Source organism: Phoca vitulina, unplaced genomic scaffold, assembly GCF_004348235.1.
Source record: "Phoca vitulina isolate PV1807 unplaced genomic scaffold, GSC_HSeal_1.0 scaffold52, whole genome shotgun sequence".
NCBI lineage: Eukaryota > Metazoa > Chordata > Mammalia > Carnivora > Phocidae > Phoca > Phoca vitulina.
Genome location: NW_022589755.1, coordinates 5,921,259 through 5,946,809, shown reverse-complemented (window position 1 = coordinate 5,946,809; position 25,551 = coordinate 5,921,259). Strand labels below are relative to the sequence as shown.

Sequence of the window (25,551 nt, the reverse complement as noted above, 5' to 3'; positions counted from 1 at the left end):
TGCACAGCCCTGGCTAAGGGTGAAGGGGGTGTTGCTTGGAGGGATGGGCTGGGTACTGAAAGGTGTGTTTTTTAGAGCGAGTTGGCGGGGGGAAGGTGACGGAAGTGACTAGTTACAAGCCGTCGTCCCATTCCAAGCAGTCTGCCTGGCGCCCCCAGGTGTGGCCGCCCTGCGCGGAGTCTAGTTCACGGATGGGTAAACTGAAGCCGTGAGACAGGAGGCTGACCAGACCTCCCCTCCACGGGGAGGGCAGACGTCGGGTGGCCAGCAGGACAGCAGCCAGGAAGTCCTCCCGACGTAGTCTCCGGCACAAAGCACGCGGGCAAGCAGAGGAGTGGCGCGCCGCGCCGGCGGGCGGGAGGCGGGGCCGGAAGGACAGGTGGCGGGCCGCGCAGCTGCGCGCGCAGATAGTGGAAATCCGCGAAGGTATCGTAAGGAGGGGGCGTGGTTTGGCAGGAGTTGCACTCCCTCAAGACGGGGCGGGGTTTGGCGAGAATTTATAGGAAATGGAAAGAGGCCACCTGCCAAGTTGGAAAGATGGGGCGTGGCCTATCCCCAGTCGACGGAGGGGCGCGGCCCCGAGCCCCTGTGGGGCGTGGTCTCGCCCTACTTGGGCGGGAGGGGCGTGGCCCAGCTCCGCGCCCAGTGGCTCTGAGCCTGCGCGCGCCGGAGTCAGGGGTCACGGCGGCGTAGGCTGTGGCGGGAAACGCTGTTTGAAGCGGGTGAGTAAGGGGAGTAGGGCGATTGCAGGGATTCGGCCCGACAGGGAAGGAGGATGGAGGAGCTGGGCATGGAGGCCTGAGGAAGGGGGGCGAGGGGCGAGGAGGCGGGAGGGATCCCTTTGGCTCTGGGGCGCGCGGTACACGGGCAAGGGCCGGTTGTCGTGGGAGCGTGCGCCGGGTCGCGCGGGAAGATGACTGGGTCTGGGGGGCCCTCGACGTGCGGGGGGCGCTTGTGCTGGGCGCCTGGCCCCCGGGGCGAGCTGGGGGATGCACCCTGGAGGGTCTTTGGGGCGACGGGATCCCGGACGCATTGGAGGACTGAATTGGTGCACATGGGGGCATGGTGTCATCCTTTATTCACTAAATATTGAGTACCCTGTGCCAGGCACTGTTCTAGAAGCAAAGGCTACAGCCCGAACAAGTCAGAGAAAGTCCTTGCTTGGGGAGAAGACAGACAGTAGACAAGTGATAAGTAATAACGGTAAAGCAGTACTTTCGGTGTTTGATATATTATACGAAGTGAGATAAAACAGGGTAGACAGTCTCTTTAGCTGGAGTCATAAAAAATCGCCCCTCTGGGGAAGTGACATTTGACAGAGAAGTCGGCCATGTAAAGAAAGGCCGGAACAGAGAGACCATCAAGTGCAAAGGCCCTGAGGCAGGAAGAAGTTTGGTGTGTTTGTAGCTGGAGCCAAGAAAACAGGTGACGTTGGAAGACATGTTGGGAACCCGATCCTTGTAGAGGTTGGTGTGGGGTTTGTCTTTTATTCTAGCTTCCACAGGGAGCCATGAAAGGTTTTGAGCATCAGAGCAACAGGACCCGCCTGCGTTTTGAAAAATTCACAGGCTGCTGAGTGAAGATGGGATTGTAGTGGGAACAAGAGTGGAAAGAGGAAGGCCAGTTAGGAGGCAAGAGGGGATAGTAGGTGGCTCAGACTGCAGTGCTGTCAGTCTCAGGTTGTCTTTGGAGTTTGAGCCAGCAGGGTGTAAGGAAGAAGAGCTCAGATGGCTGGGATATGTGGTTTGAGTAACAGGTTGGATGGAGAAGGCTGAGGTGGAACGGGTTTGGGGTGCCACTCTGAGGTGGCAGTGAGTGGGCAGAGTGATGTCAACTTCTCAGCTTCATAGCCCCACTCGTGCCAGGAACCTGTGGTTACCTGTCTCTCCCCCTCCTTGCTGTATATCACCACCCAAGCCTCCTGTCCCCTAGAGAGGTTCCTTACTCACTGACGGCCTTTGCAACGCTGTGTCCTTCTCATGCAATGCTCTTCCTTCTCTTCAGTCCTTCTTTCAGTCAGCTGCTCTTATGGCAGGCCCTTTGCTGGGCAGTGGGAAGCCGATGATAATTCAGTTTGGTTGGGGGGAGGACAGGAGATCTCAATCCAGAGTGCTATGAACCAATACGAGGCAGCACTAGTCTTGGGGAGGCGAGAGAAGCGGCAGGGGCTCAGGGAAGACTTGTAGAGTTGGTGATACTTGAGAGGAGTCTAAACTGACACAACTCGAAGTGGCCTGTGTTGCAGGCACTGTGCTGAGTGATGCTGGGACCCCAACTTGAGCGAGACCCTGACCCCTGTTTTTGAGGAGCTCACATTCTGAAGCAGTTCCGGGTGCAGTCGGTGCCTCCAGGGGCTGCTGCGTGTCCTGGAAGAGTTTAACTGGAGCTGAGTCTCTGTGGATGCAGAGGAGTTAAGTGGCTGGAAAAAGGGGTGATCTCATCCAGCAAACACTTCCCAAAGCCAGGCCCTGTGCTGGGCAACGTCGAGGACCCAGAGAAGCGGCAGACCCTGCCCTGTCCTGAAGGGATTCTATCTGGTGAGGGAGTCAGACACAGGCCCAGATGGTCCCTGGCCTGCCACAAGGGTAGCAGGAGTCAGGGAGGCCCACGGGAGGGACAAGGCCAAAGCATGGGAAGTGTGTAGTTTCCTGGAGGGCAAGAGCGAATAGTTACTTTTGTGTGTGAGCCAGGATACGGGGGGTGAGCAAGCAGAGGAATCCATCGCCAGTCTGTGTCCCCTGCTGGACAGAGAGCAGTTCACCCGTGGAGGCCGGCAGTCTGCGATGCTGGTTAACAGTGGGGCTCTGGAGCGAGCCTGCCTCTCTTTGAACCCTCCAAGCTAGCTGTGCCACCTTGGGCAGGTAGCTTCACCTCTCTGGGCCTCTTGGTTCTAGTCATTGTGTTGGAGGGTAACTTTTGCTTACCTTGGAAGTTTTTGTGAAGGTTCTGTGAGTTCCTTCATTCTTCATTCGGTAGATGTTAATATATAGAGCACATCCTCTGTCCCAGGCCCTCTTCAGGGTGCACGAGACATAGCAGGAAACAAGACAAAATCTTGGTCACACAGAGTTTTTCATTCACATTGTGGGACGGACAGTGAACAAGATAAGTAAGCAGTGGTTCTCAGAATCAAGTGGCCTTGGAATCCCTGCAGGGCTTGTTACCCCAGATTACGAGACCGCACCCCCAGAGGGTTTGATTCTGTGGGGTCTGACCCTGAGCATTCCAACAAGTTTCTACCTGAAGCTCAAGCTGCAGGTCCGGGACCATGCTTTGAGAACGCTAAGAACTGATACAGTGCATCCCACAGCAATAAGTGCCATCTGGAAAAAGGAAGCAGAGAAAGGGGTTGGAGAGTATCAGCATGGGGCACTGGAGATTGTCCTTTTAAACAGGACTCACTGGGGGCACCTGACTGGCTCAGTCAGTGGAGCATGCAACTCTTGATCTCAGGGCTGTGAATTCGAGCCCCACGTTGGGTGTAGAGATTACTTAAAAGTCTTAAAAAAAAAATAAACAGACCTCACTGAGAAGGTAACATTTGAGCAAAAACCTGAAGGAGGAAAGGGAGGAGACCATGGGAACATCTGGGGAAGAGTATTTGGTAGGGCAGAGGGAACAGTCTGTGCAAAGGTCCTGAGGTAGGACCAAGCCTGGAATGCTTAAGGAACAGAGAGGAAACAAGTGGCTGGAGCCAAATGAACAAGAGGGAGAGGGCAGGAGATAGTGTCTAAAAAGGAAGGGGGTGATTGCACAGGGTCCTGTGGGCCACCCTGCGGACATTGCTTCAGCTCTGCATGAGATGGGACCCAGGGGCAGGTTCTGAGCAGAGGAGGGATGGGATCATCTGACCTATTCGTACAGGATCCCTCTGGCTGCTGTGTGAAGAATACACTGATGGGGGCAGGGTGGAATGAGGGACACCCTGGGAGGAGGCCCTTCATTCATTCAACAGATGGTTTTTAAGCACCTACTGTGTACCAGGCTCTGCGGCAGACTCTGGAACGCTCCGGTGGTAAAACCGACCAGATCCCTGCCCGCTCTGGGCTCGTGGCTTGTCTTCCAGCAGGGGGAGACAGACCAAAAGCAATGCACAAAAGAAAGTTGCAGAAAATCTTAGCCAGAGGGACCAGGCTGGGATCCGTGCAGGTGCTGGGAAGTGGTGAGACTCAGGTCTCGTAGAGCCTATGAGATTTGCTGGTGGAACAAGCATGTGGTCTGAGGGGAGGAGAGAAGCTGGAGTGACTCCAAGGTTGGTGACCTGATGGGAGCTGCCTTTTGCTGAACTGGGGGAGACTGGGAGGTGCAAGGAGCAGGTTTGCAGGGAGATGAGGGGCTTGGCTTTGGAGTGCAGGATGCCTAAGCAGACATCCTCATGGTGAGCAGCTGCCTCTGTCAGGCTGGGGCCCTGGGGAGCGGTCTGGGCCAGAATCAGGAAGGGAAGCCTGGTGAGCATAGAGGTGGCAGTGAAAGCGGTGGGATTGGGAGAGATGGGATGAGAACACCGAGGGAGGGAGCGTCCCAGAAACCAGCGTCTTAGCCGGGGCAGGGTGTGCACCCAGCATTGTTGTCTCTTTGCCAATGGAGGGTCCAGAAAGGGAGAGATCACGTGTTTCCCCAGCTGCTGTCCTGTGCCTGGGCAACTGAGAGGACACACAGGGGCCTCTTTCCTTCTCATGCTACCTTGCCTGACTGCCCTCCCACCACACCCTCCAGGTCCCTACCTGCAGCTCAGAACTCTGTGTCTCTCTGGCTGCTTGCGAGGCTGGAGCAGAGGCCTCCAGGCTTTTTCCTCCTGTGAGATAAGCTACCTGTAGACACAGTGCGCATTCAGAAGTCACAAAAGGAGAGTCTGTTCCAAGTCCTCCTTATACAGAACTCTTGTATGCACGGTCAGAGCAGCGCTACTCGTAATAGGCAACAGGTGCACACAGCCCCGATGTTCACTGACGGACGAAAGGATAAACACAACGTGATACAGCCACATGGTGAGGAAGTATTCAGGCATGAAAAGGAACGAAGCACTGACCCATGCTGCATCATGGGTAGACCTTGAACACATTATCCTAAGTGGAAGAAGCCAGACACCAATGGACACGTATTCTAAGGTTCCACATCTAGGAAATGCCCAGAATGGGCAAATCCATAGCAACAGACAAAGTAGATTAGTGGTTGCTTTGGACTGGGAGAAGTGGGGTGGGGGTGATGGCCAAGTGGTGTGGGGTTTCATTTTGGGGTGATGAAAAGGTTCTAAGATTGGCCATGGTGATGGTCACACGAGCTCTGAATATACTAAGAGCCATTGAACTATACACCTGAAACGCATGGGTCATATGCTATGTGAATTCTATCTCAATAAAACTGTCCCGTTCTGTCCCCCCTCCCCCCCACCCTGGGAAGCCAGTGTTACCAGTTTATTATCTATTTTTCCAGAATTAGGCATTGACAACAGACATGCTTTGGGGTGCCTGGGTGGTTCAGTTGGTTAAGCATCTGCCTTTGACTCAGGTCGTGATCTTGGGGTCCTGGGATCGAGCCCCCTGTTGGGTTCCCTGCTCAGTGGGGAGTATGCTTCTCCCTCTCCCTCTGTCCCCCCCCAAAAATAAATGAAATCTTAAAAAAATAAAAAATAAGTTTCCTGCCCCTTCCCCCCCACCCCCTTTCATGACATTGACATTTTTGAAGATTCCCGACAGGTAGTTTTGCAGCCCAGTCCTTTGGTTTGTTTCCTAATGAAAGAATCAGGGCAAACATTTTTTAGACTTTTTTTTTTAATACAAGAAGATAACAGTGTGAGTAAGTACACCATTTTACACCTCGCTTTCTCTAACTATGGGTCTTTGAGAGCCCTCCACATCAGTACATAGAGCGCTTCCTCATTCCTTTATACAGCTGCATAATATTCCATGGAACGGAGTTAATGTAATTTATTTAAACAGCCCCCCAGGGGAGGACATTTAGGTGGTTTCCAGTCTTTTGTGATCGCAAACAATGCTGCCGGAAATAACCTCGTAAATGCAGATTTTCATACGTGATAGTATATCCCTAGCATAAACCCTAGATGCAGAATTGTGGCCTTCCAGCTTTCACGTTTTCATTGAGGTGGAATTTACATACAGTGAAATGCACATGTTCTCAAGTGGACAGTTGTAGGTAAGTTAAAAATTTTATTTATTTATTTGAGAGAAAGAGTATGAACGGGGTTGGGGGCAGAGGGAGAGGTAGAAGCAGACTCCCCCGCTGAGCAAGGAGCCCGATGCGGGGCTCAATCCCAGGACCCTGAGATCATGACCTGAGCTGAAGGCAGACTTTTTTTTTTTTTTAAGATTTTATTTTATTTTTTGACAGAGAGCGACAGCGAGAGAGGGAACACAAGCAGGGGGAGTGGGAGAGGGAGAAGCAGGCTTCCCGCCAAACGGGGAGCCTGATGCGGGGCTTGATTCCAGGACTCCCAGGACTCCGGGATCACGACCTGAGCCGAAGGCAGACGCTTAACGACTGAGCCACCCAGGCGCCCCTAGGTGCCTGAGGTTAACCATTTAGTACGTTCACAGTGTTATGCATCCACCACCTCTGTCTACTTCCAGAACATTTTCATCCCCCCAAAAAGGAAACCCCATGCCCCTGAGCAATCATTCCCCGTTCCTCCGATGTGTACTGTGCGTCTGGCTGTTTCCATGCAGCATGTTTTCGAGATTCGTCCATCCTGTGTGTCAGTAGCTGCCTACTGTCTAATGCTGAGGAGTAGTCCAGCGGCCACCAGCCCAAACATTTGCAACAACACATCCCCAGTCAGTTCAGAATTTTTCTGTGCTGTATTTGTTAAGGTCTAGGCTAAGCTGCTGTAACAGAGACCCTACAGCACAGTGGCCCAGGCAAGACACAAGTGTATTTCTCCACACAACTGCCCTAAGGTAGGCAGCTCTGCCCCAGAAGGTTGTCGAGGGGCCTGGGTTCCTTCCGTCTTGGAGCCCTGCATTCCCTGCAGTGTTGTCCATGTCCCCGTGGTCAAGGTCGGTCACCACCACTATATCCATGTTCCAGCCATCAAGAAGGGGGAAGAGGCTATAGAGGGAAGCTTCTTTTGAAGGATGTCCCGGAAGTTGCACACCTCACAGTCATTCTTTCCATGAGATAACAATGTGACCATCCCTAGCAGTGCACCCTGGGAAATGTAGTCTTGGGTTGTGTTTTCTGTGGCAGCCGCAAGGCAAGAGGTTGGTTACAAGAAGGACGAAGGGGAGACTGGGTATGGGGTTGGGTGGGGGGAGTTATGGGATCCAGAGGTGTTCACTGGAACCCAGGGCAGCTGACCTGTCCCCTCCCCACCCTCCCTCCCAGCTGGGTCCGGAGTCTGCCCTAGGTTCCTATAAATCTCTCTCTAGGCCTAGATGCCAGGAGACGTGTACTTTTTAAAAACTTATTTCTCTTTTTAAAATAATTTTAGGGGCGCCTGGGTGGCTCATGGTTAAGCGTCTGCCTTCGGCTCAGGTCATGATCCCAGGGTCCTGGGATCGAGCCCCACATTGGGCTCCTGGCTCAGCAAGGAGCCTGGTTCTCCCTCTCCCTCTGCCTCTCTCCCTGCTCATGCTTTCTCTCTCTCTCTCTCTGTATCTCTGTGTCTCAAATGAATAAATAAAAGTTTTTAAAAAAATAAAATAATTTTAAACTATGGGAAGATCAAAAGAATAATAATACAAAGAACACCTGTATACCCTTTACCCAGATTACGTGTTTTAACATTTCTCCCTCTGCTTTTTTTTTTTTTTAAGAATTTTTATTTATTTATTTGACAGAGAGAGAGAGAGCACAAGCATGGGGAGCAGCAGGTAGAGGGAGAAGCAGACTCCCCACCGAGCAGGGAGCCCGACGTGGGGCTCGATCCCAGGACCCTGGGATCACGACCCGAGCCGAAGGCAGACACTCAACTGACTGAGCCACCCAGGCGCCCCTTTTTTTTTAAACAGGTACTTCTTTCGTTTCCTAAGTGCTATGCATCGTGATGGCACTAACTCCCCCCTCCAAGGTATCACAGAACACAGAGCAGGTTTGAAACTCCCGCTAGGTTACAGATCACAATTACTTCCAAGTGGTCTTCACAGTTAAGAAGGGCATATGTTTCAGAAGGCATGGTCTTTTTGTTTTATGATTTGCACGTGCTCAAGCTTTATTTTTCTCCTCTCTACACATATGCCACCTAAAGACTTTTTTTCAAAATAGGTTGCATGTATCATGGCTATTTACCCTTAAACAGTTGAGAATGTATTTTCTTAGAATATTCTCTTACTGAACCAGAGTGAAGTTACCAACCTGAATGGGCTTAATTTGAATACGGTCTTTTGTCAAACCTACCAGAGGTTATGTACTTTCATGGCAACATATCTTGTCAAAACATGCCGCAAAATACTTTTTTATATGTTGCAATTAAGAAAACATATAAACAGGGGCACCTGACAGGCTTAGTCAGAAGAGCACGCAACTCTTGATCTCAGGGTTGTGAGTTCGAGCCCCACGTTGGGCATAGAGATTACTTAAATAAACTTAAAAAGTCACGTTTATAAAAGTACAACAACAAAACATAAATGTGTAAATTGCAGCCTTCTTTTGGTTTTTTGTTGTGTTTGCTACCTTGGATCCTGGATGGGGAAGAGTACTATAAAGGGCATTTTTTGGAAAATGGACTCTTTGTTTATGTCGTTACTGAGTCGTTGTTAAATGTCCTGGATTTGATCACACTGTGCTTGTTTAAAAGAATGTCCTTAATAGAGGGCGCCTTGGTGGCTCAGTCAGTTAAGCGTCTACCTTCAGCTCAGGTCATGATCTTGCGGTCCTGGGATCAAGCCCTGCATCGGGCTCCCCACTCAGCGGGGAGTCTGCTCGTCCCTCTCCCTCTGCCTCTCCCCCTGCTCGTGCGCGCACTCTCTCTCTCTCTTTCTCTCAAATAAATAAAATTTTTAAAAAGAGAGCATGTCCTTGGGGTGCCTGGCTGTCTCAGTTGGTAGAGCACGTGACTCTTGATCTCAGGGTCGTGAGTTCAAGCCCCACGTTGGGTGTGGAACGTACTTAAAAAAAGGAAGAGAGAGAGAATGTCCTTGTCCTTCAGCAATACATGCTAAAGTATGCAGAGGTCAAGGGGCATGGTATCTATCTGACAGGCAACTAGCTCAAATGGCTTGGGAAAATAACGTAACGACGTGTGCATATTTTTTTTTTTTTTTTTTTTTTTTTAAAGATTTTATTTATTTATTTGAGACAGAGAGAATGAGAGAGAGCGAGTACATGAGAGGGGGGAGGGTCAGAGGGAGAAGCAGACTCCCTGCTGAGCAGGGAGCCCGATGCGGGACTCGATCCAGGGACTCCAGGATCATGACCTGAGCCGAAGGCAGTCGCTTAACCAACTGAGCCACCCAGGCGCCCACGACGTGTGCATATTACATCTATTACATACAGGGGGCTGCTGAAACCAGTGTGGCAACAAATTGATACTCGGGGAATCTGGGTGAAGGATATGCAGTTCTGCAAATTTGAAATGATTTCAAAAGAGAAAGGGCTTCTTTTTTTGTTTTGTTTTGAAGGGAGATGGGAAGCCTCTGAAGTGTTTTGGGCTGGGAAGGGACCAGATCAGATTTGTGTTTCAGGCCTGGGCAGGTGGGGAGACGGGTGGGCGACGGCATCAGAGACAGAGGTTTATGGGAAAGAAAGGGATGTGCTAAGGACCAAGTCTGTGGTGGGTGGAGGGCAGGCAGCCAGGTAAAGGGATGTGGAAGGTTTGAGCGTGTGAGGAAAGGGTTAAGCTGAGGTGGGGAGTGGGCTGTAATTATAGTAACTAATGATTATTCGGCATGGCGACTGCCAGCACCCTGTGAGCCTGTGGGTAGAGTCGTGCGACTCCTGGGAATTAAAAGGCTCATGGTCATGGTGGGTGCATGGGGGGCCAGGAAGAAGACAGGAACCCTCCCGCAGCCCTGACTAGCCCAGCGGGATGGATGGCAAGCGGCGGCCAGGCCCAGGGCCTGGGGTGCCCCCGAAGCGGGCCCGTGGGGGCCTCTGGGATGAGGATGAGCCATCTCAGCCATCCCAGTTCGAGGAGGAGCTAGCGCTGATGGAGGAGATGGAGGCAGAACACAGGCTGCAGGAACAGGAGGAGGAGCTGCTGCAGCCGGGCCTGGACGGAGCAGTGGATGGTGAGGCCTGAACCCCCTGCACCCACACACCCATCCTGCCTGGGAACCACGTCAGCCACGGAGCTCACCTGTAACCTCTGGCCTCTGGCCCACACTGAGCCCCCACGGAATGCTGACCTTTGACCCTGTGCCAGTATGCCACCTTTGTTGCCTGCAGCTCCTGCTCTGACCTTGACCCCCTAATCTCTCCTGAGTTACCTGCCGGATCCAGAGTACCACGTCCACCTGACTTTCCTTTGGCACATCAGATGCCACCTGAGAGGTCATGGGCTGGGCTGGGTGGACCACGACTCCATGTAGCCTGCTTGTCTCCCCTTCCCCCCAACCCAGGGCAGTTCTCCCCAACGGCCATAGATGCCCGCTGGCTGCGGCCCACCCCGCCCCCCCTGGACCCCCAGACGGAGCCCCTCATCTTCCAGCAGTTGGAGATCGACCATTACGTGGGTGAGCTTGGTGGACAGAGGCCTGGTGGGGGGGAGGAGGGGCCCTGGGCTTTGAGGGAGGACATGGACACAGTGCCCACGCAGGTGGCCAGGGCTGTGGGTGCCCAGAGGGGCAGCAAGAGGGGAAGGGGGCACGGTGTCCCGCAGGGCTTTTTGGAGGTGGGGAGTGTCTCCCAATTGAGGCCTGAAGGTAAGAGCTGGCTCCTTGCTGAGGGGACACGCGTGTGGTTTGACGTCCATCCGTCCATCTGTCCATCCAGTGTCAGGAACACAGCATCTGCATTGAGCTGGGCCCTGTTTCAGTCAGACCAGGTCCCTGCTCTTCGAGGCTCACCTTCTGAAAGGATAGGCAAAATAAAAAAGGAAATGGAACCTCAGGTGGCGATGAGGGTTATGGAAGGACCTAAGGTAGGGCAGAGGTGCCAGACTGCGCATCTCGGAGGTCTGAGGAGGCACCAAGGAGCCATGGGGCGGTCTGGAAGAGGGATTCTGGACAGAGGGTCCTGAGGAGGGAGAGTTCTGGAATGTTCAAGGAACAGCCAGGAGCCCAGGGCGGCAGGAGCAGGGGGCGAAGATGCGGGTAGGGGCGGCCTGTGTGACCCTGTCTGCCCAGGCAAGGACCTGGGGGCTCCGTTCTGCGCGGGTTGGAAAGCCTTTGGCTGGAGAGACCCATGCCGACTCGCAGGTTAGAAGGCTGCCCTCTAAGAGAGTGAAGAGACAAGCTACAGGCAGGGAGGAAACGTTCACAGTCCACATATCTGACACAAAACCAGTACCACGAATATGTAAAGAACGTTCAGATCTCAACAGTCAGAAAACAGTCCAGTCTGGGAGGGGGCAGAACACTTGAACAGTTCCCTCGAGGATGCACAGTGGCAAATCAGCCCTGGAGGTGACGCTCCGTGTCACTGGCTGTCGGGACGATGCACATGGCAGCCACGGTGAGACACGCTCCTATCAGAAGAGCTAACGCACACGCGCACCGAGGACACCAGGTGCTGATGAGGATGCGGGGCAACTGGAACGCTTGCTCGCGCCCTCCCGGTGGGAACGTGGTGGGTGGCAGCCCCTCTGGGAAACAGCCTGGAAGTTTCTTAGAGTTCAGCCTACCCTTTTCCACCACGCCCCCCAGCTTTATTGAGATACAAGACTTAAATCTCCTCTTTTCATAGGACCAGGCAGTCCCCCCCTAGATATTTCCCCTAGGGTTCCTCTGACGGGAGCCAGCAGACCGTGTAGTTCCATTTCTATGGACAGTCTCAAAAAGACAGAAGTAAATGGCCGAGAGCGGACGGACCACCAGTGCCCGGGCTTGTGGTGGGAAGGGGTGTGGTGACAAAAGCACGTCTCTCAGGAGCTGTTTGGAGTGACAGACCTGTCTTGCGCCCCGATTTTGGTGGTGGTCACACGACTCTGTATGTGTGTTAAAGCTCATAACACTGTACACGCGAAGTCGGTGTTATTTTCTAAAAGAAAATATTTTTTTGCAAAAAAAGGCAGGGGGCTCGCTCTAGCCCTACGGTAGCAAACGGACTCTAGGGGGACAAAGATGGAAACGGAGGCCAGCGGGGAGGCGGTCAAGGCGGAGTGAACAGCAGGCAGATGCCCCCCAAACTGCAGGAACTAGGGGGCTGTGTTCCCAGCCCAGGAGGAGCCTGGGGAGGCAAGCCTTTAAGGAGCCTGAAGGGGTCGCCCCTGCGATATCCCGTGACCCCCCAGGCCCAGCCCAGCCCCCGCCTGGAGCACCCCCGCCGTCGTCGTGTGGCCCCGTGCCCGTGCTCCGTGCCTTCGGAGTTACCGACGAGGGCGTGTCCGTCTGCTGCCACATCCACGGCTTTGCGCCCTACTTCTATACCCCAGCGCCCCCTGGTGAGTGGCCCTGACCCTCGAGACCTGCTCTCGCCCCCGCCGCCCCCGCCCCCCGTGCTTCTGACCGGCTCGCCCGCACCAGGTTTTGGGCCCGAGCACCTGGGTGACCTGCAGCGGGAGCTGAATGCGGCCATCAGCAGGGACCAGCGTGGAGGGAAGGAGCTCACGGGGCCGGCGGTGCTGTCTGTGGAGCTGTGCTCCCGGGAGAGTGAGTGCCGCCCCGGGGGCCAGGCGGGTCGGGGTCCCCGTGGGCCGGTGCCAGCCTCATCTGTCCGCAGGCATGTTCGGGTACCAAGGGCACGGCCCCTCCCCGTTTCTGCGCATCACCCTGGCACTGCCGCGCCTCATGGCCCCCGCCCGCCGCCTCCTGGAGCAGGGCATCCGTGTGGCAGGCCTGGGCACCCCCAGCTTCGCGCCCTATGAGGCCAACGTCGATTTTGAGATCCGGTACAGCCCCTGCCTGTCTTCAGCTCCACCCCCGCCGCCCCCGCCAGCTTCCCCCTGCTGATCCTCGTCTCCCTCCAGGTTCATGGTGGACACGGACATCGTGGGCTGCAACTGGTTGGAACTCCCGGCAGAGAAATACGTCCTGAGGCTGGAGGGGAAGGTCCGGGGCTCCCCAGGGCGCAGGGGGGAGCCCAGAGCCGGGACCCCGCAGCCCCTGACAGGCCCCATCCCTACAGGCCACACTGTGTCAGCTGGAGGCGGACGTGCTGTGGTCTGACGTCGTCAGTCACCCGCCGGAAGGGCAGTGGCAGCGCATCGCACCCCTGCGCGTGCTCAGCTTTGACATCGAGTGTGCTGGCCGCAAAGGTCTGTCTCCGGGGCCAGGAGCTCCTCCTGCCCTCCCTTTAGATACTGGTGACATGCCGGTCTTGCCCCAGCAGTCCCCGCACTTCCTGAGCTCACTCTCGGGAAGAAGGGAGTGAACATGCAAGTGGATAGGTCATCGTAAGATTCTCCATCGAAGGAGGATGGTGGTGACAGTGACAGGGCAGCTCAGACAGGTGGGCAGGGAAGGCCTCCGGGGTGATGAGGCAAGCCTTGTGAAGAGGGATGGGCAGCCTCCCCCAACACACACACACACACACACGCGCACACACCCCTCTGCAGAGAATAGCGAGCACAAAGGCCCTGGGGCAGGGCCATCCCAGTGGGTTGTGCGGGGTCTGCAGGCGGTGGGGGTAGAGCGGAGTAGACAGGCTGGGGAGATTTGGAGGTGCAGCCGCCCTGATGTGTCATGAAGGAAAAGGAGGAGTCTGGTCCCCTGCATCCATCCCCCTTCTTCTTCCCTGTGCAGGTATCTTCCCTGAACCCGAGCGGGACCCTGTGATCCAGATCTGCTCACTGGGCCTGCGCTGGGGTGAGCCGGAGCCCTTCCTGCGCCTGGCGCTCACCCTACGGCCCTGCGCCCCTATCCTGGGCGCCAAAGTGCAGAGCTACGAGCGGGAGGAGGAACTGCTGCAGGTGGCCCTTGTTTCATTTCCCCTCATTTCCTCAGAACCCCCCCACCCAGCCTCCACATCCCAGGCTCAAGGCCTCTGGACGCTGAGACACCCAGTCCACGGGTTCAGATCCCTTTGCTTTGCAGGGGTGAACATTTCCCCTCTGAGTTCTGTGTTATTTTCAGGAGCACCTGCTCAGTCTTTCTACAATGGGCAGAAGGGCTCTAGGGTTGCTCTGGGGGGGCTTCTGGAATGTTCCAGGAGTGGGGAGGACCCACGCCAGGGGGACGATCAGGATGACAAACCAGGGTGACCTGGTGTGCTCCCACCCCCAGGCATGGTCAACCTTCATTCGCACCATGGACCCTGATGTGATCACCGGCTACAACATTCAGAACTTTGACCTTCCGTACCTCATCTCCCGGGCCCAGACTCTCAAGGTAGGGCAGGCAGGTGGGGGAGGCTTGCCTTCAGAAGCCCCACTGGGGGCTCAAGGGGTGGGCGGCCACCCTGCTCCTCCTCGCTGCCTTCTCCCTTGTGGCTCTGTCCCCCGCGGTGGTCTGTCTTGCTGTGGACCTGCAGCCCACCGCCCCCCAGTGGCTCCAGGGACATCGCTGAAAACAGCCCTGGCCCCATCCCTGCCCTGCTCAAAGTCCAGAAGGTTATCGTGGTTTTTGCCGAGGCAAGGAGGGCACTTATGGTTAAGTAAGGAAAGGCTTGTGTGTCTGAGGGGCAGACTGAAGCGTGCACAGGTATAGCGTCTTATCTTCTGGACTTTAAAATATGTCAGTAAAAAAATAAGGGAAAGGGGGGGTTCCTCGAAGCGTGTGGCAATGCCTTGAGGCTTGTTGAATCTGGGGGTGACCGTGTGGGGTGCGTTCGCTTGCTAGGGCTGCCAGAACCCAGGACTGCGGACTTGTGTCATCCCAAGCCCAAGATCAGAGCCTCCCAGGGCTGGTTCCTTCTGAGGCCTCTCCTAGCTTCTGGTTGTCTCAGACATTCCTGGGGTGTGGAAGGCCATCTCCCTAATTCTTCAGCTTGTCTTCCTTCTATGAGTGTCTCTGCTCAAATCTCCCCTTTTTCTTTTTTTCCCCTCTTTTTCTAAGGATGCGGTTGTAGGGGATCAGGGCCCACGCTGGTGACCTCGTCTTAGCTCGATCACCTGTAAAGACCCTATTTCTGAATGAGGTTACATTCTGAAGCGTTGGCAAGTTAGGCCTTCAACATATTTGGTGGGGGCGAGGAGACAATTCCGCTCACAGTGGGGGTTATATTATATTATTCATTCTTCTTCCTTATGTTTGGTCTGTTTTGTAATGAAAAATAAAAAGCACGTTTGGGGAGCCTGGCTGGCTCAGTCACTAGAGCGTGCGGCTCTTGATCTCAGGGTCGTGGGCATGGAACCTACTTAAATAAAATTGAATGCTATTAAAAAAAAAAGTCACGTTAACGGCCCCCAACAGCGCCAGGAAGAAGTCCATCCCTGTCCGTCAGGCATTTATACACGGGGCACTGCTCCTCTCCCCTCCGTCCCCTGACCTGCTATTCCACCGGCTCAGACCTCTCCTCTCTACCCTGGCCCTCCCGCCTTCCCTTCCGGTACCACTCTCTCCTGACCTCAGACCTAGCTGTCCGTGCTGCCCCCTGCTGTGCTCCCACCCAACTCTCCCCCAGGCCCCCCAGCCCACGCACACACCACCTTCCCACTGAGCTCAGATCGTCCCCAGCTCTGCTCCTCCAGCTGCCCATCTGAGGGCAGCTCCCCAGCCACTGGGCACCATCCTTAGCCTCTCAGCCCCACGGCCATCAGGCCTCTGACTCTCCCCGTCCTGCCACGCCTCCCTGGCCCCAGAGGCTTTTCCTGCATCAGAACTGCCCCTGCTTCTGGCCACCCAGCCCTGGGCTCCCTGCAGGAAGAGCGTGGCATCCCAGGTGGCGTCGTGGCCCGTCTGGTCTCCATGCCTCTGGCGTGGCCCTGTGGGGGGCAGGTCCCCAGATCTGGCTGCTCCCCACCGCAGCTCCGCCCTGCCCGCGGGCTTTGCCTCCAGGTGCATACGTTCCCCTTCCTGGGCCGCGTGTCTGGCCTCCGCTCCAACATCCGGGACTCGTCCTTCCAGTCCAAGCAGACGGGCCGCCGGGACAGCAAGGTGGTCAGCGTGGTGGGCCGCGTGCAGATGGACATGCTGCAGGTATGCGGGCCGGGCCGGGCGGGTGCCCGCCTCACAGGACTGCCGCCGGGGCCCCGGGCCCACCCTGCGCCCCCTGCCGCAGGTGCTGCTGCGGGAGTACAAGCTCCGCTCCTACACGCTCAACGCCGTGAGCTTCCACTTCCTGGGCGAGCAGAAAGAGGACGTGCAGCACAGCATCATCACCGACCTGCAGGTGCCTGGCTGCCGGCCTGTGACCTCTGACCCCTCCTTCCACCTGCTCTGACCTCAGCCTCCCGCCTTCCTGACCGGGGGCTTCAGCCTCCCAGCTCTTCTCCCGACTTTGACCTTGACCTCTTGCTTTTGATTGGCGACCTCACCCTGCAGGTGTGACTCCCCATTCCTGCCCGCTCACATGACCTCTGGCACTGCGACCTTTATTCCGCTCTCCTGCCCGCCCCTCTAGTCCACACTTGCCCTTCAGACGGCGCCCTCCTCCCTCGGACCCTGTCAACTCCCTGACCTCCCCCCGCCCGCTCCGTACCCAGACCCTCGCCCTCTGCCTGACCCTGACGCCAGCCGTGCGTGTCCCCAGAACGGGAATGACCAGACGCGCCGCCGGCTGGCTGTGTACTGCCTCAAGGACGCCTTCCTGCCCCTGCGGCTGCTGGAGCGGCTCATGGTGCTGGTGAACGCCATGGAGATGGCGCGGGTCACTGGCGTGCCCCTCGGCTACCTGCTCAGCCGTGGCCAGCAGGTCAAGGTCGTGTCCCAGCTGCTGCGGCAGGTCAGTGGGCGGAGCTGAGGGTGGGCCCGGTGACAACACCCCCAGCAAGTGCCACTCCTGGCCTCTGGTCGCTCGTTGTGGCTCCTGGGCCGTGACACCCGGCTGCCCTTCCCTGCTCCTCCTCCTCCCTCTTCTGGTCTGCCCTGCCCATTCCTGCCTCCACTTACCGACTTCTGCCCTCCCAGGCCATGCGCGAGGGACTGCTGATGCCCGTGGTAAAGACGGAGGGCGGCGAGGACTACACGGGAGCCACAGTCATCGAGCCCCTCAAAGGGTGAGGCCCCGTGGCTGCGGGGGGAGGGTGGCTCGGGATTCCTGGGCCTGATTCCTCTGCACCCTCCTAGGTACTACGATGTGCCCATCGCCACCCTGGACTTCTCCTCTCTGTACCCGTCCATCATGATGGCCCACAATCTGTGCTACACCACGCTCCTGCGGCCCGGGGCTGCCCAGAAACTAGGGTATGGCCCCCTCTTCATCCTGTGTACCCCAGGACTGCCTGGGGGCTAGCTCTAGTCTGGGCAGGGCCGGGGGCCCAGAAATAGTGGGGAGGGGAGTAGAGGGGAGACTCGAGAGGTGGGGAGAACCTGAAGGGTCTGGAGGAGGAAGAGATGGGGAAGCCAGGTTCACGCCCTTCCCCCCCCCCATCCTCTGACCCAGGCTGACCGAGGATCAGTTCATCAAGACACCCACAGGGGATGAGTTTGTGAAGACATCAGTGCGGAAAGGGCTGCTGCCCCAGATCCTGGAGAACCTGCTCAGCGCCCGGAAGAGGTGGGTTCTTGAGCATCACACCCACCCCCGCTCAAACTTGCTGAGGCTCCTCGTCAGTCCCTGTCCCTTGTGGGTCACTCCAGGATTGCTATGCCACACTTAACTGCAGCCCTGTGCGACTTAGAACAAGACGCCCCTCCAGACTGCTCCCATCGGCCCCCTCTGCTGGGCGCCTCTCTGCAGTGCCCAGCCTCCACACCAGTACACGGCACTCATTTCTAGAAAGGCACCCTAACCGGTGCCAGGCCCTGGCCTCTCATCTCTCCCTGAGATCTGGGGCACTGTGTCAGTAGCCTTGGCTTCCTGTCCTTCCAGGGCCAAGGCTGAGCTGGCCAAGGAGACAGACCCCCTGCGTCGGCAGGTCTTGGACGGGCGGCAGCTGGCACTGAAAGTGAGCGCCAACTCTGTCTATGGCTTCACTGGTGCCCAGGTGGGCAAGCTGCCGTGCCTGGAGATCTCTCAGGTGAGTGCTCGGTTTCCACAGTAGGCAGGGGGGAGCAGACAACCCCTCCCTAGGAGAACCAGCTCTCCGTGTGGTAGAGGTCACGTTGCCCCAACTCGCTGAACATTCTCTGTGGGTCCAGCAGGTGGCAAAACGGACGAGGGTTCCTGCCCTCCTGCAGCACGCAGCCTCGGGGGTACACGGACGGTGACAGCAGTAAATGCGTGTAGGAAGGCAGTTGGCGCCAAGGGCTCGGCAGGCAGATGAAGCAGGGGAGGGAGGGGGAGTGGTGGGGTGAGCGGAGGTTTTGTTCATTGCTCATTCATTCCGTTTGTCATAGTCGATCTGACAGACCCCGCCCACCTCCTCCCCTGGTCGGGGTGGGGATGCAGAGGGCAGGTTCCCTCCCGCCTGTTGGGAGAACAGGGCTGTGTCTCTGTTCATGGGGGCTGGGGCAGTGCGGGGGGCCAACCAGTAGCCCAGCCGGGCTCTGACGCTGGATTTGCTGGGCGCGCTCCGTCACTGAAGGAGCGGGTGTGAAGGTGCTTCTTCCCACCCCAGGTGTGAAGGTGCTTGGTCCGTGCTCTGCTCTGAGAGCCCGCTGCCTCCCTCCCTGCCCTGCAGCAGCGTCCCAGGCCTGTTTACCAGAGGCAGCTCTGCTGCTCGGACAGGAAAACAGATCCACGGTCAGATCACAGAGGATCTGGGTCTGAGGTTCTGCCAGGCTGGGATCAGTGCCTCGGCTCGTGGCCTTAGAAAGGTCTTCCTGTCCAGCTCCTTTCCCTGGGCTTTGGGTCTCGGCACATTCCAAACTTGGTTGCTCCCAGCCATGGGAAGCTCCCTCTGTATCTGTCACTATGTCAGTCCTCATGTGGCTCTGGGTGGAAGACTTTGAAGAATTGCCGGTGACTGGGCTTTTTGGTGGGAGAGGCCTGTGTACACACCCACCCACCTTCAGTCCCAGGGCCCCCGAGATCACCCTCCCCTCCTGTGATCCACTAGAAGGACTGGAGGAACTCAGAAAAGCCATCACACTCGTGATTATGACCTAATACAGTTAAAGGATAGGGATTAAAATCAGCCAAGGGCAAAGGCACGGAGCTTCTAATTGTCTCTCCCAGTGGAGTCATGCAGACAGTGCTCATTCCTCCCAGCACTGATGTGTGACGACGTGCACGGAGTGTTTCCCACTAGGGGAGCTCACTGGAGCCTCTGTGTCCCGGGTTTTTATTGGGGTCAGTCACGTAGGCACGGAGCCATCTGTGCGACTGACCTTCGTTACTTGGTCTCCGGCCCTTACAGACAGAGGTCAGGCTGATACCGTGTGGCCCAAGGCCTCACTGTGAGTCATGTTGTTAGGATAGTCCAAGGTCCTAGGTGAACAAAGACACTCTCTTAGGATGTTCCAAGGGCTTAGAGGTTCCCTGTAAAAGCCAGGCCTCTCTTTGGGCAAGGTTCATCCCATAGTGCATCCCACCCAAACTCCTCTCATTGGCCTTTCATAGTTCCTTGGGGCGTCCCCAGCCTCCTTGGTGGAAAGAGGTGGGTGTTTGGCTGCCAGACTCCAGCCCCTGAGCAGAGGCCAGGCCAGGGGGGTTTGGCTTTCTTTCCCCTGGAGCTCCCTCATCAGGGCTACTGCTTCCTCATCTTGTCTGTCTTTTCCTTCTTCACCCTTTCCTCTGTCCCTCTCTCATGCCTGTTTCTTAGCCTCTTTTCTTATTGCTGTCTCTCAGGCTTATAGGGGCAGGGAGATGGAATAAAAAACCAAAACCGAAACCACAGAATCATTCCAGGAAAAGATGAAGGAAAGAAAAAGGGACACAGAACAGGTGAAACAAACAGAAGGCAGATAGTAAAGTGGTAGATTTAAGCCCAGATATGATCAATAATTACACTAAATGTAAGTCGCCTAAATGCTCTAGTTAAAAGACAGAGGTCTTCTGACTGGGTCCAAACAAACCAAAACAGAAGAGTCACACCCATTTCTCCTTGGTGTGTGCCCCCTGGCCCCCCACTGCCCCAGCTTCAGTTTCCTGTAAAGTAAGACTGTTGGAAAGTTTCTCCATCAGGCTAGCACAACTCTCGACCCTGGGGGGCATTTAACAGCATGTAAGGTCATTTCCGGTTGCCCAAGGATGTGGGGTAGCACTGCTGGCTTTCAGGGAGGGGGCCAGGAGTGCCGGCGGTCCTGCACCATGGAGAGCTGCCTGCAGGGTCACCACATGCAGGGCATCTCTGTGGAGGGAAACGGGGTGCTGATGGCCTCTTCTGGCCTCGGCCTTGCCAACATGCCTTTTTTTGCAGTCATTCCTCTTCTGTGCCCAGAGCTCTGGGCCAGGGAGCCAGTTCTTTCCAACAGACCTAAGGAGCAGCTTAGTAGCCCCATTTTGTAGATTCGGAAATCAAGGCTCAGAGGGGCGGAGTCACTCGTCCGAGCCCCCAGGAGGTCGCGGGTGGCACCCAGAGCCTGTGTTCACTGTAGATGGCTCCTGGGCCCTCACTGCCTGGTTCTCTCCCTGACAGAGCGTCACTGGGTTCGGGCGCCAGATGATTGAGAAAACAAAGCAGCTCGTGGAGTCCAAGTACACGGTGGAGAATGGCTATGGCGCCCACGCCAAGGTCAGAGGCCACCCCACCTGCTGTCCAGGGATGGGCCCGGGGCTGGTTGGGGGAGTGCAAGGGGTTGGCCCCCTTCTCCCCCTGCCTCCCCATCACACACACCCCTCCCCAGGTGGTGTATGGTGACACTGACTCAGTCATGTGCCGATTTGGTGTCTCCTCTGTGGCCGAGGCGATGGCTCTGGGGCGGGAGGCCGCAGACTGGGTGTCAGGCCACTTTCCCCCACCGATCCGGCTCGAGTTTGAAAAGGTAAGTGGGAGCCTCCCTCGGGGCTTGGAGTGGGCAGGTGTGGGCCTTGCAGGTTTCAGAGGATCTCTGATTCTTGGTGCCTGCGAAGTTTAAGAATGCATTCTCGTGAGGTTCCCTTGGTATGTCAGCATCTGGAGAACCCCAGTGTAGCTCAGGGTCTCTCCATTTTGGGGTGCCCTGATCTGGGTACTCTGGGTATCCCATTCTTTATGTTCACATGCCCCAGTTTTGAGGTATTTTGCTGGCTGGATTCTCGTGAGTTTGAAAACCTCTAAAGCCTTGGGCTTTGCTCTACAGGACAAGGTGTATTTTTTGAAAACCTTGTCAGTCTTAGAGCATCTCTGGTTTTGGGTGTGGGGGCTGCTTCGGGCGCTGGGGACCCTGATGGGGCGAATCTTGGATCGGGGCACCATTCATTGGCCAGTGCTCCTTGGCGCCCAGCAGGAATCAGGCTAGGGTCTGGGGACTCACACTGCATGTTATTCCCAAGGTTCAGACTTGGGGTCAGGTCTTGGGTATATCTGCTCACAAATTTGGAGCTTCCCAATTTTGAGAAGCCCCTACCTCAGGGCTCACTCCTGGGCCTAAGTCTCAGCTCCTTGTACCCCTGTCTGCCTCAGGTCTGTTCTAGACCCAGATTTGGGGCTCTCCAGGCTACACCCCCATGTCTGGATCTTGTGCTTTAGGACCTATCTCTAGGTTTATCCCAGTCTCTGTTTCACATCTGAGGCCCCTGGAATGCTGAGGGTGTCCCTGGGCTCAGGCGCTGGGGTCTTAGGGTCCATGCCCCCCAGTGTCCCAATCCTGCATTGCACAGACCAGCCCTGTGTGTCCTGTTTCTGAGGGAAGTCTCAGGCCTCTGGAAGTCTCGAGGGTCTCAGCCATGGGTCCCCCTCCAGGTCTACTTTCCCTACCTGCTCATCAGCAAGAAGCGGTACGCCGGCCTGCTCTTCTCCTCCCGGCCGGACGCTCATGACCGCATGGACTGCAAGGGCCTGGAGGCCGTGCGCCGGGACAACTGCCCCCTCGTGGCCAACCTCGTCACTGCGTCCCTGCGCCGCCTGCTCATTGACAGGTGGGTGGGACCCTACCCTACCCGCAGCCCCTCTCCCTCAGACCCAGGGGTCCAGGCCCCCAGCCTCCTCCTCCCCTGGGGACACAGGTGTCAGGGCCAGTTCGTCCTCAGTGGGGGAACGGTGGAAAGAGTGTGGGGTTGGACAGCTGTGGGTCTGGGCCCCGCCTCTGCCACCTTGCAGCCTGTGGCCTGGCCCTGTCCCTCCCCGCCTTGGGCCTCAGCCCCCAGAGCACATCCTGGCCCCCCAGGCTCGGGGGTGGTGGAGGTACCAGCCCGGCCCGCGGCAGCCGCTGGCGACACACACACATCCTCCTCCCCCCCCCCCCCCCCCCCCGGTCCCTGCAGAGATCCCGCGGGCGCTGTGGCCCACGCGCAGGACGTCATCTCCGACTTGCTGTGTAACCGCATCGACATCTCCCAGCTGGTCATCACCAAGGAGCTGACCCGCGCGGCCGCGGACTACGCTGGCAAGCAGGCCCATGTGGAGCTGGCCGAGAGGTCCGCCCGGCGCGGTGGGGGGTGCGGGGCCGCCCAGAAAGAGCCCCTCTCCTGCCAGCTGGGCGCCGCTTCCTACGCCCCCCGCCCGCCCCCGCCGTCCCACCTGCTCTCACCCGCCCGGCCGCCCCGGTCTCCCCGCAGGATGAGGAAGCGGGACCCCGGGAGTGCGCCCAGCTTGGGCGACCGTGTCCCCTACGTGATCATCGGCGCTGCCAAGGGCGTGGCTGCCTACATGAAGTCCGAGGTCAGGCCCACCTGGGCTGCCAGCCCCGCCCAGCTCCCCTCAGCTCTCACTTCTGCTTTCCAAGCCTGGCGGCTGGTGGGGGGGTGTGTTTCCCTCTGTGGGCCCCATGGGGCCCTGAGAACCGCCCCCAACACACCCCTGGGAGTTGGCTCCATGCTGCCTCTCTCCCAGGCCTCCTGTGCCCTCTGGAGGCCCCCCCATTATTCTGACCCCTCCTTCACTCCCCCTACAGAGGCCCCAGCCTCACTGTGCACACCGGCTCTCACCGTCTCTGTTTCTGTGTGTCTCTCTCCTTGGTCCTTGCTCTCCAACCCATAATTCTCTAGGATTCATGTCCTCCCCCATTCCACCCTGATGGCCAGTGACCCCCACGACCCCTTCCTCAGTCCCCAGTTCCGGTCCCGCCCCCCCATATCTTGGCTTCTAGCCTTCGCCCCCCCCACCCCCACCCGGCTACTGTCCACCTTCACACCCCCCAGCAGTGACCTCTGACCTTTGCTTGGTAACCTGAGGACCGCCACCCATGGACCCCAGCGTGGATCACAGCTCACGGCCAGGGACCCCTCCTGGTCTCTGACACCATCCCAGACCCATGCCCCCCGTTGATGCCACACTCCGCGGGGAGGCCCCTGTGCCCGCTGACTGCCCCACGCCGCCGCCCGCAGTCACGCCTGGGAGCCCCACGCCAGCGGCTCCCAGCGCCCTTGGCCGCGCAGCGTGCTGCCGCCGCCCCGCATGACGGCTGCCGGCCGCTGTGTCCGCAGGACCCCCTCTTCGTGCTGGAGCACAGCCTGCCCATCGACACGCAGTACTACCTGGAGCAGCAGCTCGCCAAGCCGCTCCTGCGCATCTTCGAGCCCATCCTGGGCGAGGGCCGCGCCGAGGCCGTGCTGCTCAGTACTCCGGGGGAATGCCCGGCGCGGGGCGGGTGGGCGCCGGGGCGCGCGGACGGCCCCAGGCCCACTGCTTGCTCTCACCTGCAGGGGGTGACCACACGCGCTGCAAGACCGTGCTCACGGGCAAGGTGGGCGGCCTCCTGGCCTTTGCCAAACGCCACAGCTGCTGCATCGGCTGCCGCACGGTCCTCGGTCACCAGGGTGAGCCCCGGCCCCCGGCCCCGGGCCCCCGGCCCCCACCCCCCACCCGGTTCCTCCATCGCTGAGGTTCCCGGTCCCCGCCCTACGAGCTGGCAGCGCCACCCGGATGGGCCCTGGCCCCTGGGTGGGGGCTCCCGTTTCCAGGCACCCCCTCGAGGGTCCTGGGCCCCCCGCCCAGGGAGTTCCCCGGGGAGTTTTCTCCCACACACTTGCTCCCTTGTTCTCTTGTCTCCGGGGACTTTCAGAAGCCGGGATGGGCAGCGGGTGGGGAAGGGGCAGGGATAGGGCGGCCCGGGCCCTGGCTGGGCCCCAGCTCCCCTGTGCCGCCCCGCCCCCTCTGCCAGGAGCCGTGTGCAAGTTCTGCCAGCCTCGGGAGTCCGAGCTGTATCAGAAGGAGGTGAGGGGCGGAGGGGGTGGGGGGGCGGGGGGGCGGCGAGGGGAGGGCGCGGAGGGGGCCGGGGCCACCTTCAGCCCTCTCGCCCCCAGGTGTCCCACCTGAACGCCCTGGAGGAGCGCTTCTCGCGCCTCTGGACCCAGTGCCAGCGCTGTCAGGGCAGCCTGCACGAGGATGTCATCTGCACCAGGTACGCGGGGGCCCGCCTGCCGCCTGCCCTCCCAGCTCCCGGGCCTGGGCACCGGAGCCATGACCCGAAGGCCCTGGGGGGCGCGCTGGCTGACTTTCTGGGTGTCCCGGCCTTGCTGCGGGGAGGGCTCGCTCCGGGGGCCAGCAGCTGCCCAGGAAATGACCGCGGTTCTCTCTCTTCTGCTCTTACACGCACACACACACACACACACACACACACACACACACACACACACACGCACACACACGCATGCGCACCTCGGCCCTGGCCCCCTCCCCCAGGCCGGGCCAGGCTTTCCCCAGGGAACAGGTGGGCGGGGCTGGTTCCCACGCCAGGTGACAGGTGATATACGGCTGGTGGAGCCCAGCGCCTCCGCGGGTACCCGCTGTTACAGCTCCCCCCATGCCCGCTGAGCAAACAGCCTGCCCCTGGAGGGGGGTTGGGTGGGCAGCAGGCGGGGGCCAAAGTCCTGGGAACGGCCCCGGCCCCATCAGCGGGCCGGGCAGCGCCCCAGTCCTGACCCTGACCCCCACCCCACCCACAGCCGGGACTGCCCCATCTTCTACATGCGCAAGAAGGTTCGGAAGGACCTGGAAGACCAGGAGCAGCTTCTGAGGCGCTTTGGCCCTCCCGGCCCTGAGGCCTGGTGACCTCTGACCGGGGCAGGCTTCTCACCAGGGCTGGGGGGCGGGGGGGCAGTATTGGCAGAGAATTAATAAAGTTCAGGCCTTTTGTTTCCTGGCACCTTGTGGTCTTTGGTGGGTGGGGTCCACTGTCATGAACCCTGGCCCAGGTGGGTCATCTCCACTCACTGGGGTCCCCTGACCCCCAGGAAACCCCCGCTGACTTCCTCACCTTCCCTCCAAGACCCCTGGGCTCCCAGCACTGCTGCCAGCCCCATGAAAGTCGTGCCTGCCTCAGTCTCCCCCTGTGACCCTCCCTCAAGGCCCTGAGTGAACGTCTAACCACACATCCTCCTCTGCCTGGACCGCCCCGCCCTCCAGGTGCTGACCTGTTTCCTCCAGGCCTGGGGCAGCCCCTCGCACAGAAGCTCCCACTCCCCGGCACAACCCAGGGGACGCCCCCCGTCCCA

General features: G+C 58.2%; 1 protein-coding gene across 1 annotated transcript; it reads left to right on the top strand.

Annotated features, from left to right (window-relative positions):
- Positions 1 to 649: 649 nt before the first annotated feature.
- Positions 650 to 25,186, top strand: POLD1 (DNA polymerase delta 1, catalytic subunit). The gene is made up of 27 exons (XM_032387959.1): positions 650 to 722; positions 9,939 to 10,184; positions 10,515 to 10,628; positions 12,347 to 12,496; positions 12,579 to 12,704; positions 12,775 to 12,943; positions 13,022 to 13,103; positions 13,180 to 13,309; positions 13,797 to 13,963; positions 14,277 to 14,381; positions 15,990 to 16,130; positions 16,213 to 16,323; positions 16,684 to 16,875; positions 17,061 to 17,149; positions 17,220 to 17,336; positions 17,536 to 17,649; positions 17,965 to 18,112; positions 20,615 to 20,710; positions 20,823 to 20,960; positions 21,860 to 22,035; positions 22,381 to 22,533; positions 22,675 to 22,777; positions 23,542 to 23,674; positions 23,761 to 23,874; positions 24,219 to 24,271; positions 24,361 to 24,458; positions 25,003 to 25,186. The coding sequence occupies exons 2-27, from the start codon at positions 9,983 to 9,985 to the stop codon at positions 25,106 to 25,108; spliced, it is 3,327 nt and encodes a 1,108-aa protein (XP_032243850.1). The 5' UTR covers positions 650 to 722; positions 9,939 to 9,982; the 3' UTR covers positions 25,109 to 25,186.
- The last annotated feature ends 365 nt before the right edge of the window (positions 25,187 to 25,551 follow it).